Raw genomic sequence first — 20,917 nt, 5'->3', positions numbered from 1 at the left:
CTCTTTGTAATGCACAACAATGGAATTTTTCTAATTTTCTCATTAATTATGCAAATTGAATACTCATTTACATAATTTACTTCCGATTGTGTACATCTCCGTCTAAGCTACCTACATGCCAAAATAATGAAAAGTCGTTCCTTTCTTGATTTATCCACAAAATTTCACTGGAAACTCCCCTGTAGTTCCAGAACAAGCTGCTAGGGGGACCAAACCTACACCACTTGTTCCTGACATGAAAAGTTGTCAGCCACCAATAGACCATAGCATGTCCAGGACAAAATATAAAAAAAATGAAGTTATATTGCTGTACCAAGGTCAACCGCAAGGAGGCCCAAATTTGACCTTGACCTTTACGTTCCTAAGACTTACCAGCATACCAAATATCATTACAATCCATGAAGGCTTTCTTATGTTATGCTGACCACAAGTATGCGGAAATACAGACAGACAGAGAGAGAGGGGGGAGAGGGGGAGAGAGGGAGAGAGAGAAGCAGACAGGCAAACCAAAACAACAGGTAAAAAACGGACGAGGGCACGTTGGCCTTCTAACGTCCCCAGCAGACGTCACTCTGAACACATTATGCTTACCTTGCTAATGCTGTGCCTATCATTTGTTTTGCACAGGAGCTCCACCATAGACATACACACCGCCCCCAGATTACAAGACTTCTGTTTGTTTCTCATAGACTTTGCATTCATCAACCGATTGCTTGGTGGAAAACAATACATTAGCTACGACGTCGGTTGCCTGAGACGACAAAGAATGTTAAGGTAAAACAATAACATCCTGCTGGCTCGTGTCTTATGTAAGCTGCAGTTGTTTTTGCCTATATAAGAAGGGTAGGAGCGTTAAATGACTTGTAGAGTCATACCTACCGCTGTTGGGAAGACGTATACGTAAAACACGGGCGCAGACATGTTGGCCATACTTGTTATCGCTCTTCTGGCACCGACGGCATTGTCAGGTAAGTCAACGATATGTTATTACAAAAATTAAGATATTCTTTAAAGTATTTTTCGCGAATATCTCTAAAACTAAGATAGCACTGTCGATAAGTACGAGTAGTGTCTTGAATCTTGTTCATAACGTTTCAGACATACAAAGATTCATAACAGAAAAGTGAAGAACTGGCTAATACTTACGTTTACACGTGTAGGATGAGGGCGGATATTTTACTTATTTTGCATGATTCAATTATATAAAATCCAACAAAAGGCAAATAGCTGTCAACGCCCTTTTGGCAGTTTGCCCCCACAAGCCTTAATTGTTTTACAATTACACAGGATTCCATTTTTGTTCAATGGATATATATGTATCATTTAGTCAACATTGATACACTAACAAGGGACTATTTCTGTCCTCTTTCTGTAGGGGTAAAGATACGAACGTACAATTTTCCCCAATTGATGAAAATGTCACATGCTGAACAACATTTACAACAAACTTGAACCTATATAGATGATGAAAAATGTATACTTCTGTATGTCCTTCCAGCCGACGTTGTGTACGTGACATCCATCCAGGGCTGGGAGTACTACAAGGTTCGTGTGTCCGGTCAGATGACACAGACTAACATCCAGGCAGCCTGCGTGGCAGAAGGCATGCTGTTCCCGTGCATGCGGGCCAACCCGGACTGCGGCGGCGGCCAGCAGTGGACGGCCGACTGCCCCGCCCTCCCCGATAACGGGACCGACCCGGGAGCCTGCCGGGTTCAGGTCATCATGTCCCTGAGCGCGTGTGGTATTCCCGAGCCGTACATGTGCCCGCTGATGGACGACACGTTCATCTACATCCCTGGCTTCTCCGCTAGCGAGACGTGTGGGATCGACCTAGACGGGCCTACGTGGTGCGTGGATGGAGGCCAGGTCAGCGACCTGTACGCCACCTGTGTCAAACGTAAGTATCAAAAAAAGATTTTACTGTACGGGATCGCATGGCGTTATGCTGGGGTCACATTTCCAAGCCGGGGCCCGGCCGGGCTGTTTCAATTAACGAAAAATCAACACTTTTCATAAAGAATATACGTAAATAGTTCCATTGTTGATATTTTTCAACCTTTCTGTGCTTTGTTGCGTTTTATACCATATTTTTCGTTCCAAATGACTACCCGGCCGGGCCCCGGTTTGGAAATGTGACCTAAGCATAACGACAGAGCGTTCGGAAGCTAGAGGTGTCGTCTTTGAATTCTGTCAGGCCACCGATCTTGTGCCCTTGGGAAAGCACTTTAATTACTCAGGTGAAAATGAGTATTGAAAAAAAAAAACATGCATGAGTGTGCCGTCACCATGTCTTGTAATAAATGTTGGACTAGCAAAAAAGGAAGGTTTTGCTGACTACACATATGCTGCGTTGTTTTTAGTCTACACGAGTCATTTTGGTTCCGATCTTTTCTCGCTCTATGCTCGATTTTGGTAGCTCCCTGTATAATGGATATGCAGCCATACTGCGGCGAGGTCACTTTCTTTGTATGTTGCTGGGAAATTTTGATGGTTTTCAAGCAGACTATGACAGAACCAAACGCGTAAAAAGATCTAAGACAGCTTTTCTATAACAGGTATTATATATAATACATTGTGTGCGACATATGCACACCTATCTCAAGAATATCAGGTGTAAATGAGTATTGTATTGTCCCCTGTTTTGGTGACGGCATTAATATAAGTTGAAAAGTTGAGTGTGCCGTCTCAACGTCCTGTAATTACATGTTCGAATACTTAAAAATATCCTCAACTTGCGATCGTTGTAAACTACTTTGTTGTAAACTAGAGTGTGTCTTAAAGTTTGTACATGAAGTAATTTGGGGCTTCCCTAATGAAGTTACACATTTTGTCGCGTCTTCTTCCCAGTTTACGTTTGGTCTATCTATAAGAGAGTATTGATTGTTTATTATTATCCATCACAAAACTAAGAATCAGTTGTCACAAATTGCGAATTGAAGCAAGAAGACATAACCGCACTCCCCTAGAGCAAAGAATCTGCCAATTTTGTAGTGTAGATAGAGCAAAAATGTACAATAAAGGTCTTCATTCATTCATTCATTCATTATTTCTAGAGCACGTGAATGGATGTCTGAACCATCCGTGTTTGAACGGCGGCCAGTGTTCAGACCTAACTGACGGTTACCAGTGCATCTGTCAGACTGGATGGACAGGCCAGAACTGCGAAACCGGTAAATATGCTATTTTGGCTTTCGATAAAATTATATAACTTGGGAGGCATCCGCTTTTGTACCGTACTAAGCGAGTGCAAGGAGCCCTGTTACGAAGCGGATGGCACCCTGGCTAAAATCATATGCTGTTTGGTAATTTGTTTGACCTGATGTTTGACATGATCTGACATATTTTCTTCTTTTGTTCCACGATAAAATTCTTGTACCGATTGACCTCAAATGTGGTAATATGAACTATGATAAATCCTCACAAATCAAAACGGTGTCACACACCCATGAAGAAGATGTTGAAAATTTAAGTCAATTACAAACTATTTACACGTACTTATGAATTTCTATTCACTATCCCTACCCAGATGTGGATGAATGCGCCAGCAATCCTTGTCAAAACGGAGCGACCTGCACAGACGGGCTGAACGGATACCTCTGTACCTGTACACCCACGTGGACCGGTGATCACTGTGAAACTAGTGAGTTATCTTTACTTATCATATAGTTAGAAGACGTCGACCAATCAGAAGGCTGCATTTCCCATTGGTTATCAGGCCGTAACCTCAAAAACCACCTCATTAACCACCTCGTTCGCTACGCTCACTTGGTGGTTTATTCGGTGGTTATCGCACCTGACCAGGGATTATCTCACCTTATACATTTGGGTATGTGTGATAGGGGCTTTATATACGTCCCAAAACAACAAATATATCACTTTCTTTAGGTTTTCGTACTTATCGTAATTTCAACTAGTTTAATTTTTGTATATTACCCAATTTCAAGGGCAGCCTGTCGAAGACCTCGTTTACGACGGCAAGTGTTACCGGCTGTCCTCTTCCTCCGCTACCCACGCCGACGCACAGGCAAGCTGCACCGCCATGGGTGGACGCCTGGCGGTCGTAAAGGACGCTGGGGCACAGGCCTTCATCGTCAACCAGATCCGCCAGGAGGCGCTAGTGTCACACTGGATCGGTCTCAAGACCACAAGCGTCACTTTCCAACACATCGATCAATCACCATTATCAGGTAACTTGACATATACTAGGATAATATACTTAAAATTGTTTTCAATCGCTTAAATTGTTAAGATCGACTGTTTGTCATGTACTTTAGGCCAGCAAAAGACATTTCAGTAATCTTAAGATTATACATTTTTTCAATCCTGCTAATTTAGGATACACAAACTGGATGCCAGGAGAGCCTGCCGAGCTCTGTGTACTTATGGACAAAGACAACGATTTCAAGTGGAAGGCGGAATTCTGTGACAGTCTTCACAACTATGCCTGTGAATCGGGTAGGTAGTATATATGCTTCAATCCCATATCCATCTTCTTCATGGTGATATTGAATTTTTCCGATATAGATAGAGAAGAAGAACTTTATTGCACAACAGATGTAGCGTGTACAACGTATGGCAAAATGATACACACATAGTTGGTGCTAACAAGGACATTGTACAATGTCTCTGGTGCTAACAATATCTAACAGTTCTAAGAGGTGACAGTTCTAACTGCTCTAAGAAGCTGATCTACTTCCATACACAACAATAGATATGGATATGAGACTAAGATGGTGGTTTTGACTAACACGGACGTTTTTACGCTAGCCGAGGGACCCTGTCGTCTCAACGTCTGTCAAAATGGCGGCAACTGTACGGCCTGCTTCGGCGACGATTTGGTGCAGTGCGCCTGCCCACCTGGCTTTGAGGGAGAACACTGTGAAATCGGTAAGCACGTTTTCTCATGTATGTTGTTAGATAAATCATGAATGTGCACGTGAAGAGGCGTATTTTCTGTTCATGAAAATGTATTGCGTGACATTGTATTGATATTGTATAGTACTGTATTTTTGTTGTGTCAGAGAGGGCAGCTTGTTTTGCCCTCGATTCCACTTGTACACCTGTACATGTATATTTCCTGTATATGTACCAGTGGTGACTCCAAATAGATAAATAAAACGATGGCAATTTTTACAAAGTTTGATATCTATCGTTTACAAAAAACAACAACTGTTGTACACTTTAAAGTGAAAACTTTTGTTCCATCACAAAATTTTACCTTTGACCCAGCGTTGACGTCACACTTCAGAGCAGCCACGTGACTAGTCTCACTGGGTCAGTTTACTGAGGAACACCAAATTGACTGGTCAAAAGCTCTAGGTGTTCAGAACATTTGTGTTGGAACAAAAGTTTTAACTTTAAACATATAACTACCAACACAAATGAACATGAACTTACATGATGCTGTACACTTTGCCCTGTCAGATATCGACGAATGTACGTCCTCGCCCTGTCAGTTTGGCGGGACGTGTAAGGACGGGATCGACTCTTACATCTGCACCTGTGTGCCTGGGTACACCGGGGACAACTGTGAGCAAGGTAGGGATTTTATCTTTAACTTATCTATTGTGGGGTCGTGTGGCGTAACGGCAGAGTGCTCGACTCGGAACCATGAGATCCCGGGTCCTGAAATGCCACCGATCTTGTGCCCTGGTCTTGGGAAAGGCGCTTAACACAACTTTCCTCACTTAACTCAAGTGGCGGCATAAAATGAGTTAATATAACTTGAGGGTGCCGTCACAATGTCTTATCATGAAAGGTTGGAATATGTATATATAGAAACTAATCTATTCACCAACAAGCGATCTGAGATTCCGGAAATTCTTGTGAAGTTTTGAGTCATTTGCGTCATGCCAAAGACTTTAAAAATGGTGCATACTACTTACTCTGCTTAGCACTCAGCATTTGGGGGAGAGTATGGCATTAAACACACACAACTACCAGTTGACTAGCCCCTGCTGTAGTGATTGCACAACTGTGTGGCCCAAACGGAGACGGGCACCGCCCTAAACATGGCATGGTTCGGGAAGGACTTTAAATTTTTAGTTCAAACTTTTAAACTAATCAAAGTAGGACTGAAAGAAACACCTCACAGCCGTCTAGGTATCACTTGACCTTGAGGCCAATCTGTGGTAACCAAATCCTCCTCGTTCCCCAGACATTGACCTGTGCCACCCCAACCCCTGTCCGTTCGGCTGGGAATGTGTGGACACAGGGCCGTCCCTCACTTGCAACGGTAAGTTCTTTTCTTTGAATTGTAAACTAACTAATGTCTAACTCCAAATTACTTTTGTCATGACGAAGAGGTTTGCAAGTCTAAGACCTTTGAAGTTTTGTCTAAGATTTTAAATATCTAATTGTCAGTGATAAAACATTTTGTGTGATTTAGCGTTAGAGGCTTAGTATAGGCCATAAAACTACTATTAGGCCAGGGTACTATACATTGCAACAATCATATAGTGAAAAACTTGAAGACAATTATTCATGGTACAGTGTATTGCAACAACTATTGAACATAGAACAAAGGAAGGATAGGAAATTCTAATTACTAAAACAACAAGGCTAGCATATATATATAAGCCTTTGACATGGTAATACAATCAAGTGGTATATTTAGCTTAGCATTGAAACAATGCATTAATAAGTAATTAGACCATTTGTACATATATGATGGATTTTAAAGTGATATGTTGCCTTTTCTTCCCAGCGTTAGGGTTCGACCACGGCCATGCCCATGTACGGGCGGCAGTTCCCCGCCACAGCTGCACCAAGTCGTCCTGTCCTGCCGGCATGACGTGTGCTGAGGCCGGCCCGGGCTCCTACTCCTGCACGGTCGGCTGAGGAACAGCCTGTCTTCCGTAACCAACTCCGCATCCGCACCGATATACGCTACTGTACATGTATCCAGAATTAGAACTGGGCAAATCTAGTCCTGTGGCTTATTTGGTTAGAGATAGGTTCAGGCAGTGTTCTGGATAGTCTAAGTTAATGTATATCCTAGAACCAAGTACGTTATAACGCCCTTGCTAGGATCAACGACGTCCTTCGGTTCTGGCACGGATCTGGATACATGTGAACTGCCCAGAACTGTGCCTATCTATTTCTATGTCTGATTTGGTTAGAGTCAGGATCAGACATGGTTTTTTTATAGTCTTAGCGTATCCAAGAACGTAGATTTGTCCCTGGCACGCACGATTCTGGATATACGCGTAGACTATCCAGAACCATGTCTGAGCACGGTTCTGGATGAAGCACGGTTCTGAATACAACACCCGCGACATACGCGCTTGCTAGATTAGGGTTACTGGGGTTTACTATCAGTAACTACACCTTTCTACAGCAACAAACACAATCAAAACATTTACATTGACTGTATGCTATAAAAGCTTCCAAACCTTGCAATAGAATGGCTTTATTTTAGAAGACGTGTTATTCTTCGTAGTGACATGTGAGATATTTGAAAAAAACACACGAGTAATCCATGTACATGTTCCGACTATCAATCAATATTGTACTTAAAAATGGGAAATAACTGAAACATGCACATGTACTCTATCCTATCATTGCTGATACCCTCTATGAGATAATACAATGTACCTGCATATGTTTTGATCTTAATAAAACAGTGCATCAAACACGGATTGGATCATTCATTATAACTATACGGCAAGGAACTGTAAGCAATGTTGCCTCATCACAAGAGACAGAAATTATCTACCATTAGGATAAGGAAATACACTCATCGTTTGGTTGAAGATGTCCCGTTGTGGATATCTACAGCTAATGAGTCATGGCAACAAAGTGAGTGAGGTACGAAGGTTAAGGTAACTGATGACGTACAACAGAACCCGGTAATGCACGCAAAAGGGACAGGTCAGAATACCTCTAGTGGATTTATAAAATATCTTCTTTATAGCAATATACATATTGTAGTTGATACTAAATGTAAACTGTATAGCGCTACAGTTGTCATACATGTAGGCCATATGCACAATGTCAAAGCAAATGCATATTCTTGCTCAAACACATTATATATGGTGACTGGAGTCTAAATCCCTCCAGCTATAAAATTGCAACATGATCGATGTAACCAAACACTAGTTGCCATGGTGACAGACGTCTGCTTCACATCATTGACCTTTTGTGTTTGGAGAAGAGGAAACTGATCAAAAGCAATATGTTTTCCTTCGTAAATAGGCCCAAACCCAAACCTCTGCTTGGAGAGTAAGAACACAGGACTATTCAAAGAATGCATTCAGTTTGCGATCGTACGACATTCGCACGACGTTTGTGGCCGACCCCTTTGTTGTAAAATGTGACCTGCATTAAGGCATACTTATAATGCCAATGAAAAAGCTAAACCTGTCATATTTTAGCATGGTAAAGAATGACCTCAGAGCGAATTCTTCCAGCGACTAAACTCTAAATGACACCGCAGCAAGCTGTCAACACGAATCATATCATCACGCTTGCATGGCGTTAATTTATCAAGCCGCTTTTATGTTGATGACAATTATGTAGGACCCAAACGATAAACGCCCTCTTTTATACTTGACGTGTCCAAATAACCACACTCTAGTTCAGCCCTCTGTTTAGGTATGAAGGCCATGGTGCATTCTAAAGCCTGTATAAAGATAGCACCGAATTTGAAAATGATTTTGTACACCCTTGTGATGTCGACATTACTGCAAGACAGCCACCTTGTCTATGCAGGTAAGTAATTAGTATCATGATAGCATGATAGTTTTTATCATCATGATAGTTTTAATCACCATACGACATCATTTCTTCCCTGGTCTCACAGTCACTGACGAAAGGTAGATGCTAGCTGGAACGTCTGACCGTTTCCAAAATCATATACAGTTGCTTGAGTAAAGCCTCGGTCACAACCGACCGTACGTGCTTTTTGTCCGTACGTTTTTTTGGAGGCTACGCGTACGTCTGCTACGTATTGTCTAAAAACGTGGGGGAGGAGTGGCGTCGACGCACGTCACTCGCACGGTTGCGCAAGGTGTAAGTGTGTGGTCTGCACGCCAAGTCTGGCCGTGAGCGGTTGCGTGCATCGTACATTGCGCAAGTGGTAAGTGAGTTGTACGTGCTTAAAACGTACGGTCTCTATATGATCTGTACGATTTCAACTTTACCGTAAGGTGGCCGTATTCACACGTTCTTCTTCCGTACGGCACGTGCGAGGCACGCGCGTGGCTCGTACTCGCACGCACGGGTGGTGAATCCGCAGACCGCAAGCAGAAAAAGTTTTACATGCACTTAAAGTTCTACAGGGTGTGTGCGTGCTCCCAAATCCGTTGGATTCCGTACGGAGGCGGTACTCACCACGCGCGGATGCCCTACGTTTGCCCACGTTTTTGCACGTAGACAGCACGCAGAAGCACGTACGGCGGGTTGTGACCGTCGCTTAACTGCTTTTTGGCGTATTTTATCACCATAGTTATTCTTAGTAGCAGTGCAGGTCGTTTGGCGTTACGACAATCGGATTTCATTCGTCTTTGATGGGATGAATTTAAAGCGTGGATTAGCTTGTTTCTCACAACCGGTAAACCAACTATAGGCGTAGTACACCAATTTTGTACAACGAGTACAAGCTTAACCTGCGCAGGACCGGACAGGTTCGATCCAATCATACCGGAATGGTCCCTTACTCTTACTAGATCTTCTCGAGTTCATATAGCTGTGGGAGGTACCCAGATGTTTTAGGATGAAATGAATAAATAAATACCGTTTCAATGCCATCGATACACATTTCATACCGTACATATTGACTTGTGACAACCCCTACATGCTATACATAGGGATATATATTAAAGACTGTATTGATATTAGAAACTCCTTCTTCGATTGTGTAAGATGATACCTATCTCATATTAGCCACCCACTTTTGTATTATTTAGGTTAGCCTTATGAAAATGTAGTTGATATGTACTTACTTAAGTTAGTTGCGCAATAAAGTTATTATTATTATCGTCACAAACGTAGACATGAATACTTTGTTGTTGTTGTTTTTTTGTGCTACAGCTTATCCTTTTGACCAGTTCGTGTTGTTTCCCGACTCTGCCATGAGAGGAGCGAGTGAAAGCATACCAGGAACGACAGAAGAGCGCTGTCTGCGGGCCTGTTTAGAGGGAACCCCCTCCGTGCCACAAGGAGCATGTACTTCTGTGGACTTCTTCACAGGCAGTGGCAGCTGTCACCTCATGATACCCAACAAGTTGACTCATCCAGAACTATATGTTCAGTATGCTGGCACATTATACTATCAAAAACGTAAGATGGCTGTACAATTGTTACAATATATGAAATGATCACCGAAATTTCTTTACTATACCACAACATACAACACATCCAGATACATAGTTTAGAAGGGACATGTAGTCTATCCGTCCCTTCTAAACTATGTGTCTGGATGTGTTGTATGTTGTGGTATAGTAAAGGAATTTCGGTGATCATTTCAGAATATATTGATTTATATTAAGGACATTATACTACAGGTATAATGTCCTTGTTTATATGAAGTGCGTTATCCATGATGTTTTGATGTGTTTAGTGATTAAATATTCATGCGCATCATTCAGAAGTGGCTTTTCAAAAAGTGCAATTGTGCGTTTCGTAAGGTCATACATGCTGTCGTGTGAAATCATGCGCCTGGGTGAAGCTTTGAGGACACTGCCCCCATTTAATATCCCTGAGAGCTCAAACACCTCCCTAGGCATATTCAATGTGTCAAAATGCTAAAAGATGCTGCTTTTTAAAAAGATTTTTGCATTATCCATTTGCACATGATTGAGATAGTTGAGATAACGTGGCTTTCCATGTTGCCATCCGTCATCAAGTTAGCAAGAGACTATATATATATGAGAACGTTTTTATTCCCCAACCAGAGGGTTTTTACATCCAACGTTTCGGTGACTGTACTTGACAACGCTCTACCGTCTACCCTTGGGTCCGCATTTGTAACATTGCAGCAGCGACACCTAGCGGCAGTGCGCATCATAACCAGTCATTGTTGCCCCCAAGAAATGTAGGATATGAAAACCTACTGGTTGTTGAATAAATGTATATACTTTTCTTTGCAGTTTTTGATGAATGTACAGCAGGAATCGACATCTGCGGCGCGCATGCGTGTATAGACCTGCCTGACGGCTACACCTGCGCATGCCCACCAGGTTTCCAGTGGGACTGGGACGCGGCAGACTGTCTTGGTACGTCACGTGACCTTAGATGTGGATGGGGGAGGGGGTTATTGTAGTGTGAAATGCAAATGACTTCAAACAATCCATTGTCGATGTACATGCAAATTGTACGCACACACAGGCAAAAGCCGAACACACACACACACACACACACACACACACACACACACACACACACACACAACAAGACTGGCAATGAAAACATACATTGCCATGGCGACGGTGGTTGCTGTTAGGGTTATTGTTTGCATGGCACTGCCATCATTTCATGATTTTGAGGAAGACTTGGTACTTGGACTTTGGTTAAGTCTCTGTGGTTAAGTCTAGACAGATACAGTACACTCCTCCCCTGAGCGCATAGTGAACGAGCCCCGGGGTCACAGAATGTAGGACCATCTGGGGCAGACAGGTCTTCAGGGTTCCAGGTATGTGGGCATAGATGTGGGTCAGAGAAATGCCTGTGGACATTCCGCATGCCTGTGGATATTCCGCATGCCTGTGGACATTCCGCATGCCTGTGGACAAAAATGCCTATACAATTCCTAGAATTCTTATTATATCTATTTAGAAATAGTAGCAATGTCGCCTGTAGAGCAGAATTAGGTAGATGCTTGGTCCAAATGGGCACAACCTCACATTCCCTTCAAATGATCTCAAATGGATGCTCTCCTCTTACAGCAAAGCCTTCCAACAAATACCCGTAGACTAACTTTATTGCAACGTGTTAAAGAACATACCGGTATTAGATCACAATGGATACTCCTCTTTGTGGCATTCCGAATCAACATTGTGACCCTGAACATGTTGGGGGAAATGCTGAGAAGGACTCTGACTTACAGATATACACATGTCTTCTTCAGTTTACAAGAGAGAAGTCAAACCCTTCAGACATAGTTTTAGACATAGCTATAATTTTAGACAAATACCTTTCATTTGTAGATTTTAGTTATTTTATATACTGCTCTTCTTTTATGTTTGTAACTGGCAATTAGCCTCCGGGGCCGGGGCATGAACAGGAATGTGAATCAGCATGTGTCTGCTCAGTTGTGAATCTGTTCAATTTCCACAATGTCGCAAGGGTTTCCTGGAATTTCACTTCGTAGGAAAGTGGTCCAGAATGTAGGACATACACTTGAAAGGCATGTGGGAAAGGAATGTGGGTATGATTGTAGGTATGTGAGGAAAGCAGACTGATTGTGGGGCTGGAAAGAGAGATCACTTTGGCTTGGTTTGAGGCAGTCATCACAGGGAGGTACAGATTCGCGGCCTGAGTTCAGAGTTTACAAGCCTGGTAACCAGTCTCAGCGGGTCAGTTTAGAGGTGTTTTCCGACCCCATCAGGGAAACAAGGCGGTCTGTTTCACCACTACAAGGGCTAGTTTTCAGTTCTGTGTGGTTGTCCAAATGGGGACCTTCCACGTGCTTCTTACGGCCTGGCAATCCTTAGAAGGTAATACAACATCCAATGTATTTATGAATAAAAAGAGCCCTATAGGACACCTGTGTCAATCGTAAAAAGTAAAAATCTTCCTCTGTTGTTGGAACTGTGATAGATTTGTGTGATTTTAATTTTAGGTGAAACGTAAGTCTGTTATAAAGGACTATTAAATGTACAGGAAATAATCTGCCATTGAGAATGATTACCCGGGGAATAATTGTCCTATAACAAAATTGATCTAGTTAAAGGATTTGGTTATGCTTACCTAACGTTACCTATCAAGTTGAACGTCAATATCTGATGTCCACAAGAAATATTATATTAAACTACATATGAGACCTCACCTATCGAAAATGTACACAACCAATTCTGTAAAAATGTTCTTGGTGTATTTAGAAATAGTAAGCAATGTCGCCTGTAGAGCAGAATTAGGTAGACTTCCTTTAGATACAGATATTTGTATATAGATATACTAGTAGTTAAATTCTGGTTATGCTTGGTCCAAATGGACACAACCTCACACTCCCTTCAAACGGATGCTCTCTCTTACAGCAAAGCCTACAAATACCCGTAGACAAACTTTATTGCAACGTGTTAAAGACATACCGGTATTAGATCATAATGGATACTCCTCTTTGTGGCATTCTGATAACTCACATTGTGACCCTGAACATGTTGGGGAAATGCTGAAAAGGAGACTTACAGATATAACGTTACACGTGTCTTCTACAGTTATAAAAGAGAAGTCAAACCCTTCAGACATAGTTTTAGACTTAGACGTAGCTATAATTTTAGACAACTACCTTTCATTATGTGGATTTTAGTTATTTTATATACTGTTCTTCAATGGTCTTTTATGTTTGTAACTGGCAATTAACCTTCGGGCATGAATTTGCAATAAACTTCTCAATTACTATAGAGAGAAAGATATAGTACCTGTTCAAATGCAGCAGAGTTGAAGACTGTCGATGATACGTAGGGGAAGATGTTCTACACTAATTCAGAAAACTCACTTACTGCTTACTTCATTAACATCATGGGAGCTATAGCTATATGAGCTAGATAATGTTGCATGGGAGTGGACAGGGATGTAAATCAGCATGTGTCTGCTCAGTTGTGAATCTACAATTTCCACAATGTCCCAAGGGTTTCCTGGAATTTCACTACGTAGGAATGTGGGCATAGATGTGTGTCAGCAAAATCCCAGACATGCCTGTAGACATTCCATTCCTGTGGAAAAAAAATGCCTGTGCAATTCCTAGAATTCTTGCAAACTGCACACAATACTGTACCATTAGGCTCCCCCCTGAGGCGTCGCCAAAAACACGTACTGGTAAAAGTATTTAGTTGTAAAGCTAGATGAATCTCTTTGCATTCAATGGTTAAACTTCGATAGGACCATGCAAATTACCAGTGGCGCGGCCACTTTTAGGCTCTTTTGGACCGCGCCACTGACCCTGCTCGGGAGGTTGGCAAATTACATGCACATAAGAACGCAGTACATATGCCCACTGTAATATGGAGAACATAATAATAATACGAATCTTTTTTGTTCCAGACATCGATGAGTGTGAAATGGATAATGGAAACTGTACCGAAGTATGTACCAACTCCGCCGGTTCCCACATCTGTTCCTGCTATGGAGGACTGCCCATGGACAACGGCACCTGTCTTGGTAGGCATATATTGTCATCGAGATGTACCAAACCCAATTGTGACATATGTACCTACCTTGTTTGCTTTTCGATATTCTATTCCTTTTTTAAGGCCATGGTGTTTAGACTTCTACTTTCTCCTCATTCATTTGGCCTAAAACATAAAGAATCATATCTGCCTTTTCTTTGTACATGTATATTCTAACATTTAACACACTAACGCACATACACTAATGCTCATTTTCACCTGAGCTAAGTGAAGTGCCTTTCCCAAGGGCACAAGATTGGTGACATGGTAGGATTCGAACTCGGGGCCTCCTGGTTCCGAATCGAGCGCCTGCCGATGCGCCACACGACCCTACACATATCTGAGGTGATGTGTTCATCTTTTTTTTTCAGCCTGCCTTGCCGGAGACACAGACGGCACCTATGAATATGTGTGGGAACTGCAGCCTGTCACCTTCCCGTACATCGTCATGGCACAAACGGACGGTCCGGTTCACCTGGCCCTGTCTGCTGAAGCCGGAAATGTTGACCAGGCGTACGAGATCGTCATCCGGGGTTGGAGTGTGGATGGGAGCGTCATCCGCCGCAGTGTGGAGGGTCCAGACCTGGTCTCTGTCGACACTAGAGGCAAGTTAGACTAGCATATTTTTCATTATCATGATCAGAAAGTTTTGGAGTTTGAGCAGGCAATGTGTGTCGCATTTTCCTTTGATAAATAAATAGTACTATAGTGTTGTACGTGTGATATTTTTTTACATTCAGCTAAAAAAATTACGAACAATGCCGTATGAGAACTATAAGCCGTCGGTACAAATGTAGGAGTACAAGTGACAAAATGAACAATTACTTTTAGATAATTGTTCATTTGTTCTTAAAAGATAGTTTTACATTCTTGTTGCTTTTGTCAAAAATCGCAAAAACATCCAAATTGTGTGAAGAAATCCCTTTATGAAGGAAGGTTACATACATTTATCATATTTATTTTTAGTTTGTAATTTGTTTTAGTTTTAAGATTCCTGCTACGGTTCTCAGGAACTTTTTCTGTTCCTTTCTCGAAGGAATCCTAGCTGAAGGTGCCTACAGCGCGTTCTGGATCTACTGGTGGCCGAACGGAACCATCGCAGTCCGGCTACACGGGGAGACCCTGCCCTTCCTACAGTGGACGGACCCCGAACCTCGGCCGGTCAGCTACATCGGGTATACCATGGATCAACTCCCGGGGCTGTGGAGGTTCTGCCGAGGTACGTTGCTACTTTGTTACTACTAAATACTAGTAAACGTGAAATATCGAATATACACAAAGTGTTTGATACAACATCGACATGATATTTTAAGATAGTGACTGTAATACTATATAACCACATGTAATAGTGCCTGAACATTAATAATTCTTTTGGCACTGAACACGCGTCCAAAACAGTAAGTATGTCTATGCCTATGTATATATAATATGTAAAAAAAATGGAATTCTGCATGCACATCAACTCATGTTATGTTAGAAGTTGTACCAAATTCTTGAGCAGAGGTTTAGGCTTTGGCTTATTATTGGCTTGATCTTATGCGTTATTTTTATCGGGCTCTATATTTTATGCTAGTATGATTTTTTTTACATCAGCCAAATAGTTGGCAAATGATATCTGTTCGGCAAATGGATACTGCCTGGTCAATTTGACACTGTCTTTGCGGCCACCACTTGGAGATGACCCAAGCAAATTATCACTGAAGGGATTGGCAGTTAAATCGACATGCTAATGACAGCTCATGACTTATTATGCGTCATTTATTTCCATGTCAGTTTAACTATATTTGGTGAAATCTGTGCTGTTAATTTGATGATCATAACAAAATGAAAATAACCACTCGTATTGAGACATACAATATGTGCGTGGCGCGAATAGGTGTAGCTCATGTAGCCTCCTTCGCAGACTTCTGCGGAAACTGTCCCTCCCTGGCAAAGCCCCTCGGCAGCTAAACCGTCCCTCTGCGGCATAACTCCCGTCGCTCCCCGAAAAAAATAACACCGCCGCATCAGAAGTCTGCGAAGGCTATAGCTCATGTAAACTCTGACAGGACAACCACCTTTACAATAATGGAACCTGACAGAAATGGATAACTATTGTCGTGTACAAGTTAAGATGTGTGTGTGCTCATTTGTATTTTATCATGAAGTGAATGGAGACTGGAGTGAGTGGGGCAGTTGGGGCGCCTGTGACGCGACGTGCGGATACGGAACCATGGAGCGGACCCGGACTTGTGACAACCCGCCGCCGGTAGAGTATCTAGGCGGGACCTGCATAGGGTCGACCGGAATGTCTGTACTGTGTTACGTCTCGGGCACATGTCCAGGTACGATAACAGTTATTTCTTCCTACCTGCTGCTAATATATACACTATCACCACTGTATGAATACTTCCTAGCCGTTTGTCAAAATACAGTCAGTCTTCACCGGAATACTTTCTGTCAAAACGGCAGAAATTAACCAAATTTTGTGATGTATATGTAGCCTGTATTTTTCTGGATAGCTGATTAATTGTAATCAATTGTCTTGTTTTGCCCTTACTGCAAAACAGAGAGTGATTCTGGAGTACCGGTAATTGTGGATTATACTCAGTTTTCGAAACCCTACACAAAAAAAGCGTAACTATAGCTACTAAACCAACGGCAACGCATGTTTTAGTTCGTTTGTCTTAATTTATGAATTCGAAGAAATAACAAAACACCTAATATTACCCACAAAGAGAAAGTCACTGTACAATACTGTGATATTCAGATCAGATAATAGAATTTGTAATTTAATGTCTCGTGGTTTTGAATTTCCAATAGCTATTCGAGAGAATAAATGAGATTAAAATAAAACTACACATCCATAAATTTCAATTGGAAAAAAGCCCTTCACAAAGCAACGATAATGTCAAATAATGAAACGTGCCTTGCTAGGAGTCAGGGTCCAAACCGAATTCTACACTCTCCCAAACGTAGGGTTTGTTCGACCCTGGTGAGAGTGACTCCAACATGACCTGGCCTATCTGGAAAAACAACTGGGAATCTGGGAAGTTTCTGCCTCTGGACTACGACTCTTCTGAAGCGCCGGCTGAGCCTGGTTTGTATTTCATGTCAATATCATATTTGCACAATATCTACGATGAAATGCAAATCAATCGGAATTAAAATTGTATTTAATGGTACATGTTTGAATGTCCTGACCTCTGTGTCCAGAAGAGTTTTATCACATGCTTAATCAATGATGCGATACATCATTTATTGCGTACTTTCTTGAATACATTTGTGCTTTGAAGTATGAAATAATATGAATACCATACAAAGTTGTATATTCATAGTTCAACACATTGTAACAGACGCGGCAATTTAGGAGCACGTGTAGATCTGCACTGCGATTGGTTAGGGCGGATCAAGCTTACACTGTGATTGGCTAAGACAGGTCGTGCCCCGCCCGTGTTCACCACGTGATAGAAGTCCACTTGTACATCACTGTTGCGCAACATCAATTCATGACCCCATAGGTATTTACATAAAAATCCATTACTTCATCCCATATTTTTGGTTCTTTTACTCCAGGTGGGATGGACATAGCCTCGACTGTCTACGTTCTCAACATCAGCTCCCATTCAGAGGAACATGCTGTAAACTTTCAAATTTTTTCTATAATCCTCATACTAGATATGTACTGCATGCAATTCAACATCAGTTATGTTTAAAATCCAACAATTGGTAATATATAGTAACTAACTAGAAGAATCTACTCGAGGTTCCAGTTTACACTGTCATATTTTTTATATTAATTCAGCACAATTTCATTTAGTAATACAAGATGTCGATGGAACTTATATGAAACACAAAAGGATTAAACAAAGATAATAGTACATAAAACACATCGATATACACAATCTTTGCAAACAACAAGCAAACAACAAAGAAAACAATTTGGTGTCAGACTTATACAAGCGCAGGTCCTAATCCCCACCCCCTTGTCATTTCAGGTACATGTACAATGTAGGACTTAAGTAATTCAAATCTTATAAATGAAATTCGCCACTGTATGATTCCTCGCAATTGTGTAAGAACAACCCATGAAAAAAATTAAATGTTTAGGAGACAGAGAACAAATCAACATTGATATGCCTGCACTATTCCAGAGAATATCCATGAGAGTCCAGTACGTTCTGTGCTGGTACGATCCCCGTCTGTTCGGCCTGGCCCCGGGGTGGGTTCTGGTCCCGCCCGCCCTGCTCTGGTCCCCGCCGCTCGCGTTCGGACGGACGGTCCGCCGGGCCAGCACGGAAGAAGACGATGACAACAAGATGTGGATGAACCAAGATGGACTGGTTATTCTTCAGATAACGTAGGTCTTGTTAAAAATCATAAATATATATATAGATATATATCAGCACATTTGAAAGTATCTGTTTGTTACATTTACCTCTCTGGTATACGTGTGCTATGCAAACGATTCTATATCATCAAGGCATTTCTTGATTCTATCTAAATTCTTATTTTTTTTCCAGCCGTCTGCTAGAAGTGACCTGTGTGGCGAAATTGGCGAGGTATCCTCTCGACACTCAGGTCTGCTCTGTGGCTCTGCTTGGATGTAAGCCTAGTGTATTGTACATTTTAACATTGAATATCATTGAAACCCACTATATTCTGTAATTGTGTTACATATAAGCGTAACACTAGACGTTAGTGTACGATAACCAAAGGGAAAAGATTGAATCTTTGTCCTCCGTTATCTTACAAGACAACGGCATACGGTACCGTCTGCAGCCGTCTACATTACCCAAACGGGCCCCCATCAAGAGTGACGCTACAGGAGTGGTGTCACAGTTCACGTTCATCGGAGTGGAAGAACGGGCGGTCTTCAAATCATTCATCACTAACGGCACGGGTTAGTTCCCTTTCACATTACCGGGTTCTGTACTACTTACCGTGCATTTGAAGCTGGTGTGTTAAACAGACACAGATACAGATGTTCGGTTTAAGTCTTTGTGTCATATGTAGTCACTTTATTTTAATAAAGTGACTACATATGACACAAAGAAAAATCAAATTATGTATTACGTTTACCGAAGGAAAACATATTGTTTTTGCTACGTTTCCTCTTCTTCTTCGAATTCCGTTCCAAACACTGACCTCTGACCTGGCCAATGACCTGATTTGTTGACGTCTCTCGCCATGGTAACTGCTATTGGGTTACATAATATTGCAATTTCATAGTAGGAGGGATTTATACTCCTGTCTGACCATTTACACGTATGTGAATGTAATTGAGTGAGAATTAACAGAGCAGACCACATGCGTAGGTAAACATTATGCATTTGCTTTGCAAATGTTGCCTTTCCAGTTTATTCATTTCTTACACTTTAAAAACGTGCATCGACAGAGAAATACACATAAAGTGCAGGAATACGTATCAATAACAGGTCAAAATATGTCTATTGGTTGCCCGGTAATGTATTTATTTTCCTTCAATTAGGTACAGCGTCTTGCAGCTACCTCGAGCAGGACTGTGACTACCGTTTGGAGGAGTGCATGACGTCACTTTCAGACGAGTGTACAGCTGGGTCCGGCTGTGGCCACTGTTACCTCATCATCGGGGACTGTCTACATCAACTAGGGACTTGTCCACATTATCACAATGGTAACATTTAGTTCATTTGGCATCGTGTGGCGTAATGGTTGGGTATTCGGCCAGGAACCCAATGCATGGATCCTGGGTTCGAATCCACCTACATACCCCGACGTTGTGCCCTTGTCATGACTTTCCTCACTTCACTCAGGTCAGGTGAAAATGAGTACCTAGCTATAGCCTCGGTTAGGGACGTCGCTCTGATAGGACGTTAAATGGAGGTCCCGTGTTTGGGGAGAGCCACACCCTACGCACGTTAAAGAACCCACCATACCTTATATATTTTGAAAAAAGGAGGCTCATGTCCCGGTGTCCTATGGGGCAAATGCTAGAGCACGGAGTTGGTGGTTTACTGCAAATCACCCGGCCACGTGAACTCCTGTCTTGTATTAGCCTCAAGGTTCGCTTAATAATAACCACGTGCTAGTTAGGCAGCCTTGACTGTACCTTTAACCAAACGGATTTAAAAAAAAAACTATAATTGTATAGTTTGCACCACGCCATACTATAGCTGTGGTTATTTATCCCAATTTTTTAGCACCATATTTTCTTTTATTCTAAAAACGTGCTAGTCACATTGACATGGGATATTTGTTAAAAAGCATGCCATCCCATTTTTTACTAAAAGGTATATTATGCAATCTCTTTTTAGTAAAAAAATGGGATAACACCCCTGCCATCCCATTTTTTTACTAAAAGGTATATAATGCAAAAACCTTTTAGTGAAAAAATGGGATAACACCCCTGCCATCCCATTTTTTTACTAAAAGGTATATTATGCAATCTCTTTTTAGTGAAAAAATGGGATAACACCCCTGCCATCCCATTTTTTTACTAAAAGGTATATAATACCTAAAAACCTTTTTAGTAGAAAAAATGGGATAACACCCCTGCCATCCCCATTTTTTTACTAAAAGGTATATAATCCAAAAACCTTTTAGTAAAAAAAAAATGGGATAACACC

General features: G+C 41.8%; 2 protein-coding genes across 2 annotated transcripts in view; both read left to right on the top strand.

Moving 5' to 3' along the window:
- Window positions 1–854: 854 nt before the first annotated feature.
- Window positions 855–7,469, top strand: LOC109482890 (fibropellin-1-like). Its single transcript, XM_019785767.1, has 10 exons — window positions 855–968; window positions 1,499–1,900; window positions 3,057–3,173; window positions 3,530–3,643; window positions 3,948–4,190; window positions 4,339–4,458; window positions 4,771–4,890; window positions 5,428–5,541; window positions 6,161–6,238; window positions 6,710–7,469. Exons 1-10 carry the CDS (start codon window positions 920–922, stop codon window positions 6,841–6,843), a joined length of 1,491 nt encoding a protein of 496 aa, XP_019641326.1. The 5' UTR covers window positions 855–919; the 3' UTR covers window positions 6,844–7,469.
- Window positions 7,470–8,654: 1,185 nt separating this feature from the next.
- LOC109482841 overlaps window positions 8,655–20,917 on the top strand; it is a 24,918-nt gene continuing 12,655 nt past the window's right edge. Inside the window, exons 1-11 of the mRNA XM_019785683.1 lie at window positions 8,655–8,715; window positions 10,036–10,284; window positions 11,094–11,219; window positions 14,206–14,322; window positions 14,702–14,935; window positions 15,367–15,549; window positions 16,478–16,578; window positions 18,464–18,669; window positions 18,833–18,915; window positions 19,066–19,212; window positions 19,801–19,965. Coding sequence (XP_019641242.1) covers window positions 8,655–8,715; window positions 10,036–10,284; window positions 11,094–11,219; window positions 14,206–14,322; window positions 14,702–14,935; window positions 15,367–15,549; window positions 16,478–16,578; window positions 18,464–18,669; window positions 18,833–18,915; window positions 19,066–19,212; window positions 19,801–19,965 — 1,672 coding nt within the window. The remainder of the gene's footprint in view (window positions 8,716–10,035; window positions 10,285–11,093; window positions 11,220–14,205; window positions 14,323–14,701; window positions 14,936–15,366; window positions 15,550–16,477; window positions 16,579–18,463; window positions 18,670–18,832; window positions 18,916–19,065; window positions 19,213–19,800; window positions 19,966–20,917) is intronic.

Source organism: Branchiostoma belcheri, unplaced genomic scaffold (assembly GCF_001625305.1).
Source record: "Branchiostoma belcheri isolate BF01 breed outbred unplaced genomic scaffold, Haploidv18h27 scaffold61, whole genome shotgun sequence".
In the NCBI taxonomy this organism is placed as follows: Eukaryota; Metazoa; Chordata; class Leptocardii; order Amphioxiformes; family Branchiostomatidae; genus Branchiostoma; species Branchiostoma belcheri.
The sequence above is the reverse complement of the archived record's forward strand: the minus strand, read 5'-3'. Positions and strand labels throughout refer to the sequence as shown.

Coding starts and splice junctions, on each gene's coding strand:
- LOC109482890 (XM_019785767.1), top strand. CDS start 920: ATGTTGGCCATACTTGTTATCGCTCTTCTGGCACCGACGGCATTGTCA. Junction 4,191..4,338: donor CGATCAATCACCATTATCAG/GTAACTTGACAT, acceptor CTGCTAATTTAG/GATACACAAACTGGATGCCA. Junction 6,239..6,709: donor GCCGTCCCTCACTTGCAACG/GTAAGTTCTTTT, acceptor TTTTCTTCCCAG/CGTTAGGGTTCGACCACGGC.